Here is a 22,917-nt window from a genome sequence, read left to right as displayed (position 1 = left end):
GGGAGTGTTGTCAAAGGGAAGAAAGAAGTGGGAGAGACTGAGAGGAGGGGAGCAATGATGGGTCACAGAGATAGACAGGAAGTGTGGTAGAGGGCTTGTGTAGGAGTACAAAGAAAAATAAAGGAAGATTCATGACTCTTTGGGCAGAGGGAAAGATGAGGAGACTAGGAAAGGGGAAAGAACTGTTAGAAGAGAATGAGGAGAAAGGGAAAAGCCTAAAAAATTTTATATGATAAATGTAGGGGAAGGGAAGAAGCTGAGAGATAGGGGAAAGGAAGAATATTGGAAGAAAGGGAGAAAAAGCCAAGATAGAATATTATGGATCCAATAGGGGATGATAGGATGCTTTCTATGAGAGAAGACAGTTTGGAGAGGACCTGGGGAATGGAAGCAAGTAGGATGGCCAAAAGGGAGGAGAGATGGATGTTAGGAGATATGGAGGTAAGAGTTATATCAAATTACAAAAAAAAAAAAAAAAAAAAAAAGAGAGAGAGAGAGAGAGAGAGAAGGAAGGGCTGAATTGCCAGTCAGAGAAATTCCATTCTAGGTTCAGGGGTCCACCCAGAACCCTCACCTTCTCCTTGAGCAGCTGGGGTTGTGGCAGCCACGATGCATCATTTTCTATTTACTTCACCTGGACCTGCCTCCTTTTAATCTCTTTAGGCCCGGAGAGCCAGCAAGCAAAGTAACAAAGGGAAGAGAAGAGGGGAAGGCTAAAGAAGCTCCACAAACTCCACATACAGCTTTCTATTTTGTCTTAGATGCTAGAAAGAAACTTTAGCATTGTCAGAGTTGGAAATAAACTTAGTGATCATTTTTTTTATTATATATATATATATATATATTTTTTTTTATAATATTATCCCTTGTATTCATTTTTCCAAATTACCCCCCCTCCCTCTATTCCTTCCCCCCGACGACAGGCAATACCATACATTTTACATGTGTTACAATATAGTCTAGGTACAATACATGTGTGTGAATATCATTTTCTTGTTGCACAATAAACATTAGAATCCGAAGGTACATGCAACTTGGGCAGACAGATATTAGTGCTAACAATTTTCATTACCCTCCCAGTGTTTCTTCTCTGGGTGTAGCTAACTTAGTGATCATTTAAAAAAAAAAAAAAAAAGAGAGAGTTATATCAAAGAGGTTGGGGAAAGGGTTCTCCTTACCTTTTCAATGAGCTGTGGCTTCCCCAAGAGTTTATGCAGTTCTTCAGGAAGAGTTCTTCCCCACAATCAGAAATCCAGGAGCTCCATATAATGGTGATTCCTATCCTGCCTTCCTTTGGAATTGTACAGTCCCTATAACTCACAGCACCAATCAAGTGGAAAGAAAGCTCTCCTCATGTGATTCAGAAACTCTTCCACCGAACCTTAGTTTAGGAACTTCTCTACCAGAGCTTGGTGCCTTGAACTGAGCCCTCTTTTCTCCGAGGAGAAAGTCCTTATATATCTGACTTCCCATGGTTCCACCTTTCAACTCGTATTTTTTATCTTGATCACTACTTAGCACCTAGACAGACATTTAGATACTTAAATGCTTCTTTATTAACCAATCTTTTGAACGAAAAGAAAGTACAGTCTAGATGTGTTAACTATTTGTGATAAATCATCACCCAAAGTTTTATCAGTGGAGGGTGGGAATGGGTGGGAAGAGTACCTTTACCAAAAAACTACCTTAGCTAAGGAAACAATACCTGGTTAAGAAATTTAATCAATACCAAGACAAAGATGAAAGGAGTAGGGCAATGAGAACCTAATATAAAGCCCAATCACATCCTTCACACCAAGGCTTCTTAAACTTTTTCTACTCATAAGCCATTTTTGTCTCACCTGAGTTTGTAAGTATATAAAATAGGTATACAAATCAAACATTTATTGATAATAAATCACAAATTTATTTTAAAATAATTCTGTTATACATATAATTTTACCATTTATTAAAAGTGAAATCACATTTGCATACTAATGATGTGGATTGCTTGTTTATTTTTACAAAGAATTAAATCTTTATTATTGGTCAGAGAAAATTAAGACAACTGAGATATCACTACACTTCTCTCATACTGCCTAAAATGACAGGAAAAAAAATTAATAATGAATGTTAAAGGAAATGTAGAAAACTAGGACACTAAAATGTTGGTGGAGTTGTGAATTGATCCAACCATTTTGGAGAGAAATTTGGAACTATACCAAAAGGGCTATCAAAATATGCACATCATTTGATCCAACAGTGGTTCTACTGGGTTTGTATCCCAAAGAGATCATAAAAAAGGGAAAAACCCACATGTGCAAAAATTTGTAGCAGCCCTTTTTGTTGTGGCAAGAAACTGGAAACTGAGTGGATGCCCATCAGTTGGAGAATGGCTGAATAAGATATGGTATATGAATATTGTTGTTCTATAAGAAATGATCAATAGGGACATAAATCCCAAAGAGAACTTAAAGGAGGGAAAGGGACATGTACAAAAATGTTTGTGGCAGCCTTTTTGTAGTGGCCAGAAACTGGAAAGTGAGCAGATGCCCATCAATTGGAGATTGGCTGAATAAATTGTGTTATATGAATGTTATACAATATTATTGTTCTATAAGAAATGACCAACAGGATGATTTCAGAAAGGCCTGGAGAGATTTACATGAACTGATGCTGAGTGAAATGAACAGGAGCGGGAGATCATTGTACACAGCAACAACAATATGATGATCAACATCATATAGTGATGATGGATGTAGCTCACTTCAACAATGGAATGATTCAAACCAGTTCCAATTGTTCAGTGATGAAAAAAGCATACACCCAAAAGGAGGCCTGTGGGAATTGAGTGTGGACAACAACATAATATTTTTACACTTTCTGTTGATGTTTGCTTGCACTTCTAAGTTTTTTTTTTTCTTTCTAGATCCAATTTTTCTTGTGCAGCAAGGTAACTGTATGAATACGTATACATATGTTGTATTTAACATATATTTTAACATATTTAACATGTATTGAACTACCAGCGATCTAGGGGGAGGGAGTGGGGGGAAGGAGGGAAAAATTTGGAACAGAAAGTTTTGCAAGGGTCATTGTTGAAAAATTACCCATGCATATGTTTTGTAAATAAAAAGCATTAATTAAAAAAAAAGAAAAAGAAAAAGAAATGCTCACTAGGACGATTTCAGAGAGGCCTGGAGAGACTTACATGAATTAATGCTAAGTGAAGTGAGCAGAACCAAGAGAACATTAAACATGGCAATAACAAGATTATGTGATGATCAATTGTGCTGAACTTGGCTCTTTTCAACAATGAGGTGATTCAGGTCAATTCTAATGGTCTTATGATCAAGAGAGCCATCTGTACCCAGAGAGAGGACTGTGGGAACTGAGTGTGGATCACAACATAGCATTTTCACTTCTTTTTATTGTTGTTTGCTTGCATTATTTTTTTCACAAATTTTTTCCTTTTTTATCTGATTTTTCTTGGGCAACATGTTAATTGTGGAAATATGTACAGAAGAATTGTATATGTTTTAAAAAATTAAAACTTGGTGGAATATAGGATAGCTTTTACTGTGGTGAAATTTTTTCACAATTCCATTTTCAGGTACACATCCTCAGATAAGATCTAAGCCTCACAGTGTATAAAGCTTTGCTTTATACAAGTCATAGAATCTGAGAGCTGGAAAGGACCTACATTTTTATATTTTACACATGGGTAAACTGAGGCTTAGGAAGAAGTGACATCCTCAAGGACATACAAGTCAGTATCAGGTCTGGGACTCCAGACCTCAGAACCCAAGGCCACTGTGCTGGGTTTCTTTTTCTGTCTTCCTGACTTGGGACAGCTGTTAGGACTCACAATAGTGGGTGGTGATTCCTGCTGGAGCCAGTGATGGTGCTGACCTTCCTAGTCTGGCCCCTTCCTCTGCCATTGTCTGTGATTTGGGGGGTTGGGGTGTTCCTGTTCCAGGCTTTGTATGATTCTCAGTCTTATTCAGAATGCTCCCTGTCTTTTCCCAGCTCTGGGCAAGAGTTTGGTGCTTTCACTAGACAGTTCAACTGTCCTCCCTCTTCCAATTCATAAGTTTCTATTTCAATAAAAGTTGAAGAGGGTAGATAGTGAAATTATTATAATAATAGTTATTTTTATATAATAATTTAAAGTTTACAAAGTGCTTTACTGATATTTCATTTTATCCTGACAACAGCCTGGGGAGACAGGTGTTATTGTCCACATGTTAGACAGATGATGAAACTGAGTCACAGAGGTCAAATAACTTGCCCAGGATCATATGGCCAATAAAATCTGAGATCACATTTGAACTCAGGTCTTTCTGACTCTGGGTCCATTTTTCTATTCACTACAAAAAATGAAAAGGGTTTTATTAATTTTATTTCTACCATTCTGACCCATCCAAGCAGCAATATGATGGTAAATGTTTAATAAGGGCTCTTCAGAGAAAGAAAATTTAGGGGTGATACACTCCCCTCCACTGGGGCAGACAGAAATTAAGTGACTTGACCAGGGTCCCAAAGCTAGTATTTGAGGCCAGAGAGGAACTCAGGTCTCCTGATTCTGAGCCCAGCTCATTCTGAGCTCCTTTAGCTATTTAGCTCCTATTTTGTTTGCTAGCCTCTGCCTCAACCCATACTTGGGTGCACACTCCTAAGACTTTGTCCTCTAATTAGTGAGCTTTTGCCTTATCTCACCAGTTCCTCAGCAACCACACAACTGCCAAATTATCTCTCTCTCCAGTCATGCTAACTATTGTAAGTATTAAGTTGTCTTTCTTTTTTCAACTCTAGTTCTGAGAAAGATACTCAAATCAACACTTTTGTTGTTCAACCCCACTCTCTGTGATCTCATTTGAGGTTTTCTTGGCAGAGATACTGGGTGGTTTGCCATTTATGAATCTGGTTCATTTTACAAATGAGGAAAGTGAGGCAAACAGAATTAAATGACTTGCCCAGGATCATGCAGCTAGTGAGTGAACGCAGGTGTAAACTCAGGTCTTTTTGTTTCTGGACCAGGTGCTCTATTCATTGAGCCACCTAGGTACCCTCAAATTAACACTATTAGTCCTGGAAACCACACCAATCATTTGCTGATGACTCCAATCACCATTTTCTTTGACCTGCCAGTCTAGAACACACCCTTTTGTGCCTTTTGTCTTTCCCAATTAGAACATGAGCTGATTGAGGGAAGAAATTGTCTGCTGGTTTGTAATTGTATCCCCAGCTCGGTGTTTGGAATATAAGTGCCTAATTGTCTTTTCATTCATTCATTCGTCCCTCAATTGTGAAGGGAATTTGGACACCAACAAGAGGGATGTGTGTTTCAGGGGCTTGCTTAAAGAGGCAAATCTTAATAAATATTAAATCCACTAGGTTCTAGATGCCATGTTTGTCTCTGAGGATGAAAAAAAAATAGCTCTTTCTCTCAGATATTTTATACTCTACTCAGGGAAAACAAAGCATACGCTTATAAATACAAGGTAAGTGAGTATTCTGTGAATGGAGAGAACAGTTAGCTAGTCCATTTGGTGGAACATTAGAATCCTGGCTGGCAAGGTAGTTTGGATAGTGAAAGTTATGTAGGGAGAATGAAAGATCTTGTAATGAAGCCATAGGGAGCCTTTTTTTGAACCTACCTCCTTAGCCTGGGAAGAAACAAGGGAAGGCCCCTTGTCTTCATCTATAAAAAGAACTTGAAAATAGCCCTCAAATAGCTGCCTGCCAGGTTGCCCTTAAGATTCTGATAAGATAATAGAGGTAATAAAGAGTTTGTAGATTCTTCCAATAGCCATTTCTCTCCTGGTTTAGCCTAGGCCCTTTCTGCATCCTGCACTCTTGGGTTCTCTATCTCTACACCAAAGCCTCTTAAACTGTGGGTCTTGACCCCATGTATGTAATCATTTAATTGAATTGTGTGTGTGTGTAAAATTTGACAATAGTAAAAGGTACCAAATATTCTACCAAGATTTAATTCCTTATGTAAAAATAAACAAGCATGTCTATATCATTAGTATGCAAATTTGTTTTCATCTTTAATGAATGGTAAAATTATGTGTACCAAATAATTGTTTTAAAATAAATTTCTTTATGCTTTATTATCAATTTTTTATTTATTTGACTTATGTACCTATTTTTTATACCTCTATACCCAAGATCCTGTAAAGATTTCTTGAATGAGAAGGGGTCACAAGCAGGAAAATGTTTAAGAAGTCCTACTTTACACCAACTGACTGCTAGAAAAGCCTATCTTATCCTCTTCATATATCTCACTCATTGCAGACACAATCGAACTGATTATCTCCCTTACCAGACCTCCTCCTCCTTCAAACTTCCCTCTTTCTATTGAGAGGATCTTTTCTCCCAATCATTTGATATTTAAGTCAGAATCGTTCTAGATATTTCACATTTTCTCACCTCACATCCAATCTTGATGATTCTGTCTCTATAACATCTCTTGAACCTGTCCCATTTTCTCTCCATGTGAAATGCTATCCTGTTTCAAGCCCTTATTGTCTTAATTTTTGTAGCCAACTATTGGTCTTTCTCCCTCCAGTCAATTCCCTCCCCAATCCAACTTCCTCACAGTTGTCAAATGTATATTCCTAAAGTCTCTTGCTCAAAAATCCTTCAATAACTCCTTATGGGTTCTAGATTACAAGACACTTTGATTTTCTATTCTCCCTACATAACTCATTCCCCAACCTACCTTGCCAGCTAGGTCCATGTTCCATCAAGTGGTCTAGCTAACTGTTTTCCAAATATAGTATTCCACCTCCTGCCTGTAGATGTTTGCACAACTACCCAAGAAAGGTGCTCTTTCCTGCTTTCTGCTTCTCAGGAGTCTACCTTTGGGGCTCAATTCAGTTACCAGCTCTTCTTTTTTTTATTCAAACAACTTTATTTTATTTTATTTTTTGTGGTTATACATATATATTAATTTTAATACACATTTCTTTTTATCTTATGTTTTTTATTAAAGCTTTTTATTTTCAAAACATATGCATGGATAATTTTCAACATTCACCCTTGCAAAACCTTGTTCCAAATTTTTTCCCTCTTTTTCCCCACTGCTCCCCTAGATGGCAAGTAATTCAATATATGTTAAACATGCAATTCTTCTATACATAGTTCCACAATCATTATGCTGCACAAGAAATATCAGATCAAAAAGGGGAAAAATGATAAAGAACACAAAATGCAAGCAGACAACAAAAAAGTGGAAATACTATGTTGTGGTCCACACTCAGTTGTCACAATCCTCTGCATGCAAATAGCTCTCTTCATCATAAGATCATTGGAACTGGCCTGAATCATCTCATTGTTGAAAAGAGCCACATCCATCAGAATTGATCATTGTCAATACACATTACTTTATGAATCATGTTGGGAAAGAAAAATTGGAACAAAAGGGGAAAACCATGAGAGGAAAAAAAAAGAAAGAAGTGAACATAGTTGATTTGCATTCAGTCTCCATAGATCTCTCTCTGGATGCAAATGGCATGTTCTACCCCAAACTTATTGGGATAGCCTTGGATTATTGAATCGTTGAGAAACACCAAGTTTTTCATAGTTGATCATGGCAATTACCACCTCTTCTGTGAAGCCTTGCCTGATCTCCACACTCACTAGTCAGGCTCTTTTCATTGTGAGAGAGTACTTACTTACCTTGTATTTATTGGAATATACTTTGTTTTCCCTGAGTAGATTATAAACTAACTGAGGGAGAGGACTGTTTTGTTTTCATCCTCAGAGATAAACATGTAATCTAGAACCTAGTGCATATTTATTTAATATTTATTGAGATTTATCTCTCTAAGCAAGCCCTTGAACCTGCCCCCTCCCCTGTTGTTGGTGTCCAAATTCCCTGCAGAGCTGAAATTTCTGAAGCTGGGAAAGGAGAGTTTGGGGATTGAGGACTGAGGGTTAGAGTGGGAGTGGAATATTTTAACCTAATCTCTTGGTTCCCTTGACTTGACTTAATATGAATGTAATGAAGGACCCAGATCCTCTGATAGTCTCCTCTGAAACTATGATTTGCCCATCATCAGGAGTCTGGATTCCCAGCTCTGACACTAACTGTGAGACTTTGAGAGCTGTTTGATTTCTCTGGGTCTGTTTCCTCATCTATAAAATGGGAATAATAACTCCCCCTTCCATATCTAGCTGGGTTGTTGAATGGATAGTCCTCTGCAAAACTTGAGGCCCTACTTAAAAGATGATTTTGATTCTAGCCAGGATTGAGTACTGATTTTGAGCCCTTGGACTATTTCTGACCACTGTGGAAGCCTTTTCCCATTTCAGCACAGCCCTATAAAGTTGATAATTGGGGAAAGTTACTTCTATAGCAATTTCAGGTTAAGTGACATGCCCCACTTCACGTAGCTAGGACTGGAATCCAAACCCCTCTGGCTCCAGGGCTAGGTGTCTTTCCACTGGCTCATGCTGTTGTCTGTATCACCCTGTCCTTCCTTTTCAGTGGACACAGGGAACTGAGTGCTGGTATTCCAGGCATCTTAAGAAGGGGGAGAAAAATCCAAACAAATGTTTGAGTCCCCTCATCTTCCCCCTCCATCCCTCTCTCCGAACTCCTCTTGTTTGCCTTCTCTTTCATTTATCACTTTCTCAGGCTACAATTGAAGGGAAATGTGGTTCTTTGGCATAAGATCGGGGTCTTTAGTCAGGAGAACTGGAATTTTAATCATGCCACATGGTGGAATGAAAAAAGTACTAGATTTGGAGCTGGGGGGAATCTGGATTCTAAGACCAGTTCAGTTGCTTCCTACCCTTGAAACATTAAAGCTCCTTTAGATTCCAACCTTTGTCTGTATAATAAATCGAAACATTATTTCTAAGGACTATTTCTAGCTCTTAATCCCATGATCCTATGAACTTTTCATGTCTCTAAATTTTAATCTTCTTGTATCAGGAAGATAGAAAATAATACTGTCCCTGTTAGACCATGGGCAGAAAGGAGTTAATATCCAAAAAACACTTAGGGATCTTCTGAGTGAGGTTCCCAGGAGGTACCTTTGACCCTTGACCTCTAGATTCCCCTCTTTTTGGTGTCTAGATTCTTTGAAGATCTAAAATTCCTAGAGTAAGGGAGCAGACTTCTAAGAATAAGGGCTGGGTAGGGGAAATATTTCAGCCTGGCCCTTTTCTTTCCAATTCTAGCTCCCTCCCACCCAGCTGCCCTCAGCTCTACAGTCCTATTGCACCCATACATCACACACATGTATACTGGCTCCTACACACATCAAAGTCTCATAGAATTTAGAGCCATAAGATGTTTTAGAACTCAAATTCAACCCTTCCTTGACTTTTACAAATGAAGAAAATGAGACACATGGTTGGAAAATGGCTAAACAAATTGTGGTGCATGGATATGGTGGAGTCTCACTGCTCCATAAAGTGATGAAGAATCCTTGTGCATTCCTGTTGTTCAAAAAACAAATAGCACTAAACATTGTGCAAATATAACCAAGTCTATCTTTGAAGAAGATAGCTATGTGAGATGGATAGAGTGCCAAATATGAAGTAAAAAAAATTAGAATTTGAATTCTGCTTTAAGATATTTAACTTTGTGACTCTGGGCAAAATTTTTAATTTCGCTGAACCTCAATTTACCTACTTGTAAAATTGGGGTAATAACAGCACCTTCCTTATAAGGTTATTTCCAGGATCAGTTGAGATAATATTTATACAATTCTATTCAAATGATAATGATGGTGATGATGATGACAAAGAGGAAGATGAGGAGGAGGAGAAGAAAAAGGAGGAAAATGTACACCTCCCTCCCCTCTTTTCAAAGGAAAAGGTGGGAAAAGAGGTACAAAAACATATGGGAGGAGCAATTAGATAGCACATTGAATAGAGGAGCATCAGTCTTGAAGTCAGGAGGACCTGAGTTCAAATCCAATGTCAGACATTTAACACTTCCTAGTTATGTGACTCTGGGCAAGTCACTTAACTCTAATTGCCTCTTAAAACACAAAATCATAGGGGTGTTTTGCATATACTGTCCCACAATCTATGTGTTGATTAACTTTGATGAATTGCTTTTCTTCTACTTTTTTAAACCTTTGTTTAAAGAGACAGTTCACTAAATAGGAAAGAACTGGAGGGATACATTGGAAACATGAAGGTTAGGGAAAAACAAAAGATGTCAATACAAAATAAAAAAGAAACAGAGGCACAGAAAGGATCCTCTAGTCTAACCCCAACATTTTACATAGGCAGAACTTTGGCCACAAAGCTTGGCCACTTGCTCAAGTGTACAGGGCCGGAACTCTGGACAAGTACACTTGAAACAAGGTGTTAACTCAGTGGAATTGATGAGATAATGGTTCTCTGGTTCTTAGTACTTAGTCCTAGTACCATACTTAGTATGGTAATGTCATAGTTCTCTAGTTCACACATACTCAGTATACTGTAATGATGTAATTGTAATAAGGGATTAAACTGGGGACAAAATCAGACTCAGGGGGATTCTGTCAGACTGTCAATGCTGGAGGAGACTGATTCAGATTATGACAGACATAGACTGTAAGAGACAATAAAGACTTTGGACTCTATTTTTATCCATTCTCGTGGTGTCTACCCTGCTAAGACCAAGGCCCTTCAGGAGGACCTCCAGAAAGCTAGCCCAACATTACAGTCAAGGTCACCTAATCACTAGTGTCAAGATCACATTTTTTATACCCAGATCCTCTGACTGAATATATACTTGAATATTGATGTCAATATTCTTTGATCTTTCCTCTTTTTTATTACAAATTTAACAAATCCTAACCAATATAAAATTTCAGTATGCAAAGGAAAACAGAAAAATAGATCATTCATGAATCTGGAAACTTCTAAGAATTTGGTTTTTAAAAGTTTTTATTCACTTCTATAGGCAGCTAGATGTTGTGGGAAGAGCAGCAGGCAGATATGAGTTCAAATCCAGTCTTGGGCACTAGTTTATGTGATCCAATCAAGTCACTTAACCATGTATGCCTCAGTTTCCTCAACTATAAAATGAGCTGGAGAAGGAAATAGCAAAGCATTCCAATGTCTACTGAGAAAACCCCAATTGGGGGCTCTTTCATGAAGAGTTAGACTAGACTGAAGAATGACTCAACAACAAATTACAATAAACTTCAGCAAAATAGCAATAAAACACCCCTGTTAGTTTGTAACCCCTTTGAAGCCTTTTGTTTCCTTTCCTATATTTTTGCAACAGTTTTGTTGCCACGCTTAAAAAAAAATGAGTTTTATTTTTTGCATCTCATCATGCCCTATTCATGAGGGTTCCCTTTTAGTTCCCTAATACTTCTATGTTATGTAAAGGATATCCTTTACATATCCTGGATATGTGTGTGTGTTTTGTGCGTGTGTGTGTGTGTGTGTGTGTGTATTGTCCAGCATTCAAATCTGTGGGTCCATGTTGGGTCCTTCAATGCTGTATATATGTGTTGTCCAACATTCAAATTTGTGTGTCCCTGTGTGGGACCCCACTAATTCACTGTCCCTGCTCCTGTCCCCAAGAAGACTTCCCTTAGAACAATTAATTAAGTGCAATAAATCAAAGCATTGGCCAAGTCTGAAAATGTATGTCTCACTCCATACCCAATACTCCAGTCCACACCTTTGTTGATCACCAATCTCATACATATTAACACAAAAACTTTCTTTTCTTCTCTCCCTCTTTTCTCCCAGTGTCTGTTTCTTTCTCTGTATCTGCTGCTCTCCTTTTCTTTCCTTGTGTGTGTATCTATCTTGGTCTCTGTGTGTCTTTCTGTTTCTCTCTTCCTCACCACTCCAGCTCCCCCTGCCCACTGTTTCTATGTCTCTGTTCCTCTCTGTCTCAGTTTCTCTATTCTGTCCTCTCTCTCTCCTCTCTCTCTCTCTCTCTCTCTCTCTCTCTCTCTCTCTCTCTCTCTCTCTCTCTCTCTCTCTTTCTCTGTCTCTCTGTCTCTCTCTGTCTCTCTCTCTCTCTTTCTCTCTCTCTCTGTCTTGTCCTGTCTGTCTCTCTCTCTCTTCCTCTCTCTCTCTCTGTCTCTCTCTCTCTCTGTCTCTCTCTCTCTCTCTCTCTCTGTCTCTCTCTCTCTCTCTGTCCTCTCTCTCTCTCTCTCTCTCTCTCTCTCTCTCTCTCTCTCTCTCTCTCTCTCTCTCTCTCTCTCTCTCTCTCTCTTTCTCCACACACACACACACACACAAGCTCAATATAAATATTCTTTCCCTGGATCTGAGAAACCCTTTCTTTGACCCTTTTCTAAAGTCCTTCCTCTCTTTCTGATTTAAAATTTTCTATAGGAAGCTGGATCAAGATTTCACCGGAATAGGGGATTTCCATGTGAGAAAAACTTCCTGAACCAATATTTTCTTTCTTTTTTTTTTTTGAAGCTTTTTATTTTTAAAACTTATGCAAGAATAATTTTTCACCATTGATCCCATCCCCTCCCCTAGATGGCAAGTAATCCAATACCAATATTTTCTCTTGAAAAGGGCTGCCTAAAGTACAAGAAATTAGATGCTTTGGCCAGTCACAGTCAGTATTTCTGGACCTAATTCTATATCATTCTGGATTCAAGGTGAACTCTCTAACTACTATACAACATTGCCTCTGACTTCTAGATTGTCAGGGGAAAGAATGGTTTGTTCTAAAACATGGACATTCACTAATGATTCATGAGAGTGTCTCAGCAAACACAGAAAGATACAAACTCCTGGAAGCAGTTGGGTATCTTTGTGTGTTTAATTGTTGGAGAAAAATACAAGTCTTAAATGTATATGTTATCTCTGTTCTTACTTGTGTATTTTCATGGGCATTCTTCCATGGGTGGTAGCCTGGGCTTGTCTCTGTTTGGGAGCACGTGTCCTGTGTTTATCTGTCTGTCTGTGGCAATGTCCTGTTTATATGTGTGCTGTTCTGTGTCTGCAAGTGCGTGTCTCTGGGTTTGTGCTATGTTGTGTCTCTTTTGTGTTATATGTGCTGCTTTGTTTATGTGTATTGTGTACCCCAAGTTATGAATGTGTGTGTTCTGTAATTCTCTCTGTGTGTGAGATTGTGCCCTATTCATGAGGTAGTTCCCCCAGTACTTCCGTGTTATGTAAAGGCTTTCCTGGGGGTGTGTGTGTGTGTGTTGTCCAGCATTCAAATCTGTGGGTCCCTGTGTGGGTGCTTCAATGCTGCCTGTGTGTGCTTGAGCTATGCTGTGCCATGTGCTATCGGGTTCTTACTGTGTACTCCTGGGCTGGGCTGGGTCTCTGGGAGTCTAATTCCCCCTGCAGGCTGGCCCCATTGGATGAATTTAGGGGAGGGCCCTGCCTGGCAGCCGCCCCCAAATAAAGGCTCTGCCGGAGCCCTGCCCCTCATATCTCTCACTCAGGCTCTTCCCGCTGCTGCTCCCACCCGCCACCGCTGCCACTGAGGACATCCAGGTCCGGCCTCTGGGAACCAGCGAGCGACCACTCCCACCCCTCCCCTCCCGGGCGGTGGCCCAGTCATGTCTAGCCTTCCCCGAAGCCTCTTTCTGGGTGAGACGTTTGCTCCTGACTGCCCTTGGGCTCTTCCAGGGAGGGAGGTGGGGGGATCAACAGTCTGAGGCACGGCACATGGGGAGGCTGCCCCCAGCAGTAGGAGCTCTTGAGAGGGGAGGGTTCCCTCATTTCTGTCCCATGATTGTGGTCTTTTGATTTCTGACTCCTGGGCTCTTCCACCATCTGTACACTGGTCTCTGGCCCCCATCTTGTCCCCCACAACCCACACCTGCCTCTCCAGCCTCCATTGTTTTCTGCCCCCTTCTCTCTGCCTTTCTCTCCCTGTGTAACATTCTCTGTCCCTTCCTCCCTCTCTCCTCCCCTCCTTTTATCTGCCGCCCTTTGATCTCCAACCTCCCTCTCTCTTATCTGTCCCCTCTGTCCTATACCTAGCTCCTCATCTCTTGCCTTTGGCCTCTGCCCTGAAGGCAGCTATGAGGGCATACTGGTCGTCAGATCAGAGGAGAAAATCATGAGGAACAGGTGGTAGCAGGGCCACACCCTAGGCTGGGACCAGCCAGTGAGGTTTTTTATGAGCCTGATGAGGTGAGAATGTAGATACTGACAGTACCTTTAGGGATCACCTCTGGCTTCTTACCCTCTCACACCAAGGATTGTTGCCATTCATGGAGGAAGAGGATAGCCCCAGAAGCTCCAAATTCAGAATTATTCTACCTTCCTCTTCCTCAAGATGTTCCTGGGTAGGAGTGGGGGTTGGGGAGGTGGAAGGAATTAGAACTGAACAGATACACAGAAGTTTGTGGATCAAATCAAGATTGCCCATTTTGGTCCAAGATCCCCTGATCCAAACAGTCCTGTTCGGATATGTTGGAGGTGTAAGATGCAAGCAAAAGAACAATGCATTTGTGCTTAGAGGACCTCCTTTCAAATCCTGACTTGCTACTTTTTCACCCGCTAAGACCAAAGGTCTTCCCCAATCTCGCATTAGTTTCTTAAAATGAGGGAGGACTGTGCCTAGAGGATGTCTTTATGATCCAGCTTTAAATCCCATCTAGAGGCAGACCCCATCCCTGGAGACCTCATCAAAGAGAGAGGAAACTGGTCTCAGAGTCTGGCTCTTCCATATAGTTGCCGTAACTCTCGGCAAGTCCCCCTTCCAGCTTCGATTTCTTCATGAGAAAGATGGGGACAAAAATGCCTGTCCTGCCTGCCCTGTGACCTTGAGTTAAGAAAGATGCTTTGTCAAACACCATAGAAACCAGAGTTTAGATTGTTATTTGTGCAGCTCTTATTTTCCTGGGTCATTGGTCTGAATTCACCATTTTGTGGCTTCTTGACTTCCCCCTTTTCTCTCTATCTCTTGAGCCCCACCCCATGAGAACTGTGATGTGAGTCAGCTCTGGTTCCCTAGGAACAGAGAAAACAAAGTGAGTGAAAAAACAGTAATTTGGGTACAGGTAGAGATGGGTCCAACCGCAGAGACCCACCTCCTCTCCCTCCTCACAGCCCAACCCCCCTCTCCACTTGAAGCACTTGGATTCTCTTCTCAGTTTTGTACATGAGAACCAATTAGAAATTCAAGTCAGAGACTCCAGGTTCAAATCCTCTTCTGGGTCTTGCTCTTTCAGCCTTTATTTGGAAGACTATGCAATCTCTAATGACCCTTCTACTTCATACATTTTATGAGATAAATAGTTTGGTGAATAGAGTGCTAGACCCAGACTCAGGATGAGACCTGAGTTTAAATCCAAAATTAAGATATTTATTCGTCCTGTGACCCTGAGTAAGCCTCTCAGCCTCTATTTCTCCATCTATAAAATAGAAGTAATAATAACACCGACTTCCTAGGGTTGCTATTGTGAGCATTAAATGAAATAATATTTGTAAAGCAATCTGCAAACCTCCAAGTCCTACAGAAATGCTGACTTTTGTTAATCATTATGATCTCTCTGGATTGAGGGCCAGGAGGGAGAGCCAATGTGGTTGGCACATATTACTGGAAGCTCAGGACAATTTCTCCCTTAAATTCCTAAACTGCTAGAATTAGAAGGAACCATTCAATATGGTCCCAATTCCCACATTTAACAAATGGAAATGTGCTTTATGTACGTTATTCATTTTATTTTCTTAACAGCCAAGTGAAGTTGAAAGAACGGGTTGTATCATCCCATTTTACAGAGACAGAAACTGAAGCTCAGGAAGAATAAGTGATTTGCTGCTGTCATGAGCTAAAATAGTTTCCTTCTTTCCTTCCTTTCTTCTTTCTGTCTGTCTTTCTTCCTTCCTTTCCTTTTTCTTTCTTTCTTCCTTCCTTCCTTTCTTCCCTCCTTCCCTTTCTTTCTTTTCTTTTTCTTTCCTTTTCTTTCCTTCTTTCTCTATCTTGCCCAGGATAGGAGTACAGTGGCCACTCACACCCAGTCTTACTACTGATTGGCACAAATGTTTTAATTTCCTTTTGCTGACCTGGGGAGGTTCATCCCTCCTTAGGAAACCTGGGTATCTGCCATATTTGTGTCAGACTTAGTGTGGACACCTGATCAGTTTTAGCCCTACTATTTAGCTCAGAACTTCTGCACTAACCTTAACCTCCCTCAATAGCAGAGATTACAGGTATGCAGAAAAGATGTTTTCTGCAATCCCTTACCAACAAAGAACTTCTGTGATACTGGGATCAGGATCAGGTCACATAGGTAGATAGGGGCTAGAGCTCAGATCTCCCAACACTAATATAATTCTGTCTCCATCACACTATGCTGCTGTCCTCTTAAAGTGCTTTAAGATCCTCAGAAAAAAAAGATGAGGGGGGGAGGGAAGGAGAGAGAAAGAGAGGAAAGGAAAAAAGAGAAAGGGAGGAAGGAGTAGAGAGACAGAGACAGACAGAGGGAAAAAGAGAGAGACAGGAACAGAGAGATAGAGCGGGGGGGGGGAGAGAGAGAGAGAGAGAGAGAGAGAGAGAGAGAGAGAGAGAGAGAGAGAGAGAGAGAGAGAAGGAAGGAGGGAGGGAGGGAGAGCATACAAAGTGACATTTTCTTCCAGTAGATTTTCCAAATTATGCCTGGGACTCACATATGGTACCCTGGCTCGAAAGGTGGAGCTAGAGATGAGGCAGAGCAATTAATGAGGCTTCAGTGGGCCCAGGAAGCAGCTCCAGCCGGAGACATTCAGGCCTGGGGGTAGGGAGGGAAACAGTAGGTTTTCCCGCCTGCTGAGAGGAAAAGTCTACCAGATGGGCTGGGTGGGGAGACTGGGAGCCAGGGTTCGGCTCCTGTCCCAGCTTCTGTTTGTGGAATTCCCAACTCCTTTTCCAGATGTTGACTAGAGGATCATTACCATCTGAAGTGGTGCTTGAGGGTGTAGAATCTGGCTTCTATCCTTCCTTTCCCATCCACCCCAAATGGCCTCTGCCAGCATCACCACTACTCCCTCCCCCAGGCTCTTGCCCTTGCCTCCTCCTCCCCACCAAACTGAGAAGAGGAGAGGCCCAGGTTGGGGCCTCTACCAGATGTGCCGGAACTGCAAAGACTGGGGGTGGGGACAGTGGACAACAGAAAGACAGCTGGTGCTTTCAAACATTTGGCCAAATTCAAGAGCCAGGCTATACAGAGGGAGGCTACAAGAGCTCAGGACTCTATTGGAGGGGATGCATGTGTGGTGGTAGCGTTTGGGTGGACTCTAAGGACCCAAGTGCCCAGGGTCATCCCTAACCCTCCTCCCCAGCTCCTCACTCTTAGACAGATGGTTAGGAGACAGGGTCAGCCTTACCAAGAAAGCCTAGTGGTCAGAGAGCAGCCTAGAGCTGGAGGACCCATAGTGATCATTAAAGCCACTGCTGCCACCTTACAGAGAAGAAAACTGAGACCCAGAGAAGGGAACTAACAAGGTCACACAGCTAATAAGGAGCAGGACTGACATTCAAACTGGAGTTTGCCAACTTTAAAGCCAATGTTTTTCCACCAAGTCAACCTGCCCCAGATCTCTCTGCTGGTCACCCAGCCCAGAGGCTTCCAGCTCTGCTGTAGCCCTCCTGGTTCTGGAACTCTAGCCAGAATTTCCCTTCCAGCCTGAAACCCACCAGGGGCTCAAGCTGAGAGTGGCCCAGGGTGACTCAGCCAGTTCATTCTGTCCAGGAAATGACTCAGTGCCCGCCTTCCACTCCACCATTCTTCATGACCCCCTTCCCCCAATGCAGTCCCTGAGGATGCCTCTCTCTCTCCCATCCCTGACAGTTAGGGGCCCTCTCCAGACTGGAGAGTGATTCTGAGCCTCAGATCAGCCCTCCTTGGCAGAAGCACAGAATCTCAGAGGCCCCTGGTTCAACCAAATCTGAATAAAAATTCACAGCTCTTGATTATTAGAGCCCTTGCTTAAAAACCGTCCCAAAATCCCTGGAGGAAGTCCGTTCAAATTTTGGATGGGATAGTCTCCTTAGGACAGAGGATTTCATCTGTATCTCCACCCCAACCCCATCCCCTACCCACTCCTTCAGGCTCAAGCCTAAGCATTTATATATTAATGGAACAAAGGAACAAAATAACAGCAGTGTCAAGAGTTATTAAAGTACAGCTGTCGTCTAAATCCTCTATGAGAAAACTGAAACCCATCTAACTTTTGTTAAATGACTTTCCCAAGATTACAAAAGTGCCCCATTTCCTTCTCCAGCTCATTTTATAGAAGAAGACACTGAGGCAAAAAGGTCAATGGCTCTGGCTCTCATCTATGAACCTCTGGGCCAAAAGAGCTTTAAAGCAGTTTCCAGGAGAGTGGCTGAAGACTCTTGAGAAACTCCTTTCTGGGACGCTCTTGGTTTTTTTTTTTTATCTTTGTTTGCTCTCCTGGGCTCTTAGTGATCCATCCAACCAAATGTGGAACCGTGATTTAGAGGCTATCCATTGCCCAGAAGGTGTAACTGAGGCCCAGAGAGGGGAAATGCCCTTTGTCACCCAGCTAGATAGAATTCACTCCCAGTATCCTGACTCCCATTCCAATGTCTTTTTTCCTACTAGTCTAGAACTTCTTTTCTCCCCTTCAGTTTTTCCTCATTTCAAACCCAGGTCTCCTGGCTACCAATCTAGGGATCTTTCAAATGGAATTCAGCTTCTGCTTTTTTACATTAAACTTTAAGCTCCTTGAGGGCAGGAACAGTTTTTTGTCTCTGTATCCTTGTGTCAACCACAATGCCTGGTACATAGTAGGTGCTTAATAAATGTTTATTAATGGATTGATTAGTTTGAAGCAATAAGCCTAGGTTTGGAGTCAGAAGATTCAGATTTTAAAGAGGCAGAGCCAAGATGGGAGAGTAAAAGCAGAAGACATGGGTTAGAATTCTGCCTCTCCCACCGCTTGTCTGTGTGACCTTAAGCAAGTCATTTTCCTTCACTCTGGGTCTCAGTTGCCCAAGCTGTTAAAGCAAAGTTTTTACTAGCTTGTCTCAAAGGTCCCTTCCAAATTTAAATCCCATCCTGACTCCCCAGTTCCCACAGGACAGTGGAAGACAGGGTCCTAGAATTGTGCTAGCAGGATCTTGTGATAGATTTAGCCCAGCCCATTCTTTTTACAGATGGGGAAAGAGGGAGCACTCTCAGCCCCACCTGAGGAAGGTCCAAGTCCTCACAATCCCTGCCCTGTGGGGACATGACAAGGCCAGCCCTTTATTCCTTTCTTTCCTTGGAGCTAGAGGCCTGGGTTGAAATCCTTGCACTACTGAGTAATTCTGGGATGGAAACCAAGTGCATTATGGGGCTTCCCAGGGCCTTGACATCTTTGGGAATTGGGGCAAACAGTCACTAAGCTCCCATATTCTCCTTCTCTCTATTTCAGGGCTCTGTATCTTGGTCCTTTTGGACATTGCTGTGCTCCAGAACCTCAAAGGTGAGTATGCTGGGAGCCCAGCCCATTTATAGCTGAAGACTGAGGGAAACTTGACCAGGAAAGGGAAGGGCCTGAGCTGGAGAGAGGGACAGAGAAAAGCTTCCCTTACAACTCCACAGACCACACTGTTGAAGTTGAGAAGGGGGGACCCCAAAAGTCCCAGACTGGTGTCATGAGATATCTTGAAAGAATTTTCAGGCTTGAACCCATCTCCTAGTAAAGGGCAAAATTTTATTGAAAGTAATGGTCCACACTACATAGAATTCCCAATACCCCTATTTTTGTCTGCTTGCATTCCTTCACAGGCTAATTATACACTATTTCAAAGTCCAATTCTTTTTGTACAGCAAAATAACTGTTTGGACATATGTACATATGTTGTATTTCATTTATACTTTAACATATGTAACATGTATTGGTCAACCTGCCATCTGGGGGAAGGGAGGAAGGAGGGGAAAAATTGGAACAAAAGGTTTGGCAATTGTCAATGCTGTAAAATTACCCATACACATATCTTATAAATAAAAAGCTATAACAAAAAAAAAAAAAAAAAAAAACCCAAACCCCCAAACCTCAAGAAAAATAAAGTTTAAAAAAAAAAAAAAGTAACCTTAAAAAAAAAAAAGAAAGTAATGGTACACCATTACAAAACTGACTGAATTGTAAGGGAATTCAGTAAAGAAACAGAAGCAAAAGAGATATTTTTATTCAGCTTCTAACATAGATATTCTAATTCTGTAGCTCAAGGGTAGGGCTAAGAAGTAATCTCCAGATGAATTGAGGGTGGTCTCCAAAATTTGATTATCACTGACCAGATCATCAGTCAGCAATGAACTGAGAAATAGTCTATTCAGAATCTGACAGATTGGACAGGAGAGTTTCCTGAGGCAGACTCCCAAACCAAAATATTTAAGATTTCCTGACTCACTGCCAGAACAGAGGCTCCCCAAGGTCAGGGGATCACAAGATCATATTACATCACCATCAAGTCCCTGGGGTTATATCCCTCCTCCAGTGTCTGCCATCCTGACTTGAGATTGAATTCCTGCTCTAGCTTTGTCATCCAGAGCCAGCCAGGACCTCATTTTCCTGATCTGTAAAATGGAGGTGATAATACTTGTGCCATGTACCTCACAGAGTAGTAAGGAAAGCACTTGATAAGCTTTAAGTAGTAATAGAAATGTGTTATCTTTTTAAAAATTATCATTAGCTTCAATACATCTTCACCCCAATTAAATGACGAGGAAAAACAAACTATTGTTGATCTCCCTCCTCTTATCTGCAAGTTTCTGGGTGACCAGTTAGCTGAGTTCCTAAGGTATGGATTCCTCAGTTCCCCCTCCCCCATCAGGTATGACATGAAGCTAACAGAATATAAGGGCTATTCCCATTCAAATATCTGTAAGTTTCTTATCTGAAAAATGTGGTTAATGAGCATTATGTTTCATACATTACAAGAATGTTGTGGCAAACAAATATACTTTATAAACTTTAAAGCCTTATGGAAAGCACAGTTGTGACAATATTTTATTCTTCTGACTAGGTTCTCAATGTCGTCGTGGTGGATGTCCCAAAGATTCCATTTGTGTCAACAAGACCCACTGTGCCTGTGAGGATGGATTTATTACTTCGAGTGGGAACAAATACTTCAGTGACATCCTGGAGATCTGTGACGGTAAAGAAGCCATGCCCACATTAGTCCATTGGGAACAAGAAAGAGGGAGCAGCTGAGTGAGGGAGGGGGATGCAAGGAACCCTATTAAGTGACTGCTTTTGGAAAAGAGGGAAAGTGGAGGAGGCAGGAAATGGGAAGAGGGAAGGGGAGAATCAGCACCAAAGGAGGGTAGCCTAGTAGTGGTAGGGTGAGGACGCTGGTGAACCTCAGTGGCAGGATCTCATACTGCTGTCCCACTTGCTGTGATCATCTCAGTCATATCAATGCCTCAGCTTCTCCACTGAGAAAATGGTCACTATGCTTGGTGATTAAAGAGATAACTCCAATAGATCTGTGATGTCACCAATTTGGATATTCCCTCCAATAAAGCAGCTCACAACCCTTCCATGTCTTCCCACTTTTGATGATCCTCTTGTCCGATCCTGTCCTGGAGTCAGACACAAACAGCCTTGTGGTTCTTCCCAAGATGCTTAAGACCTTTCTCACTTTCTCCTGAAAAAAGAGGAGATTCACATCATCTTTTGGTGTGACTAGCTGTGTGGCCTTGGGAAAGTAACCCCACTCTTTTTGCCTGCATTTACTCAACTGTAAAACAGAGACCATAATACACCCACCTTGAAGAGTTATTGTAAGCATCGAATGAGATCATGTTTGTAAAAACTACTTGGCACATAGTAGGTGCTGTATAAATGCTTATCCCCTCCCCACCACCACCGCCATGCAACTCTCTATTCTTTGTATCTGATATACATCTGAAGTTCTTCAAGGACTCTTATGTTCATGTGTTACACCCAAACCTCAATACTGAGAGAGCATTAGCTTATAAAGTATGAACTTTTGTTCAGGGAAAAAGATGGAGATTATTACAGTTTATTGGAAGTAATCCAGCCTACTCTCCTCTTTTAATTTAATTCTAGGCCCAACTCACTGTCCATAGGTATTGTCTATCCCAGACATACAGGACTGATGGACAAGCTCAACAGGCTGTCCATGTTACTGGAGGTCACAGTTTAGACAATAGACATGCTTCAGCCACTTAGTCTTTTCTATATAGATGAATGATAGATGAAAGAATTTGAGTGATTATATATTGGAGAGAATTAAAGAAGAGGATGATAGACTCTGCCTTCAAGGAGCTTATGGTCAACTAGAAAGACACAAATAAGTAAAATACAAAGAAGACTGTGGTAGGGCCCCTCCTCCTCAAAAGGCAAACATTGTGTATGGACAAATTTTCAAGGGGCAAAGAAATCAGGGAAGATTCCTGTAGAATGTTAGCTCTTTGGTGATAGCAGGACTCTTTTGGTTTTGTCTTCAGTGCCTGGCATATATTAGGTATTCAGTTAGTACTTGTTGAATTGAACTGAACAGAAGAGGATCCATATAAGAGGCAATGTGCTCCAGGCAGGAGGCACAGCCTGGGTAAATGCTTAAAGGCAGAACAATATAGGATGAGGAGAAACAATATTTCCTAACCTTGGCTCATGTTAGAATACTTTTCCTACTCTAAAAAATATTTACTCTTAAAATTTTTTAAGATGAAGCCACTTACATTCTTAGAGAGCTGCTTAGTACATTAAATAGTTAATTGGCTTTGCCAGGATCATACAGCAACATGTGTCAGAGGCAGGACTTGAATCCAAGGTAGCTCTCTGTCCATTACAATGTCCTTGCTACTCTAAGAACAGCAGTGAAACATTTACAATCAAAAGAAATAAGGTCCAAAGAGTATGTGCTTGAGGTGCTGGTGAACAGAGTGGATAGAACATTCAACCCAGAATCAGAAAAACCTGAGTTCAAATCCACTTCCCCATGCTTTGTGACCCTGGGTAAGTCAGTTAACTTTTGCCTGTCTTAGTTTCATAAACTGAAAAATGGGAATAATA

General features: G+C 41.3%; 1 protein-coding gene across 6 annotated transcripts in view; it reads left to right on the top strand.

The window, feature by feature from the left end:
• ADGRE5 (adhesion G protein-coupled receptor E5) overlaps positions 1-22,917 on the top strand; it is a 76,628-nt gene that overhangs the window by 28,605 nt on the left and 25,106 nt on the right. For 5 of the 6 annotated variants that reach the window (XM_074310052.1, XM_074310078.1, XM_074310088.1 and 2 more), the window contains exons 3-5: positions 13,377-13,524; positions 19,306-19,356; positions 20,900-21,031. In XM_074310052.1, coding sequence (XP_074166153.1) covers positions 13,494-13,524; positions 19,306-19,356; positions 20,900-21,031 — 214 coding nt within the window. In that variant the 5' untranslated portion in view covers positions 13,377-13,493. Of the gene's footprint in view, positions 1-12,315; positions 12,341-13,376; positions 13,525-19,305; positions 19,357-20,899; positions 21,032-22,917 lie in introns of those variants that run through there. The other variant, XM_074310068.1, reaches the window with a different exon arrangement.

Source organism: Sminthopsis crassicaudata, chromosome 1 (genome assembly GCF_048593235.1).
Source record: "Sminthopsis crassicaudata isolate SCR6 chromosome 1, ASM4859323v1, whole genome shotgun sequence".
NCBI lineage: Eukaryota > Metazoa > Chordata > Mammalia > Dasyuromorphia > Dasyuridae > Sminthopsis > Sminthopsis crassicaudata.
Note: the sequence above shows the minus strand (reverse complement) of the source record. Positions and strands in the feature narration are given on the sequence as shown.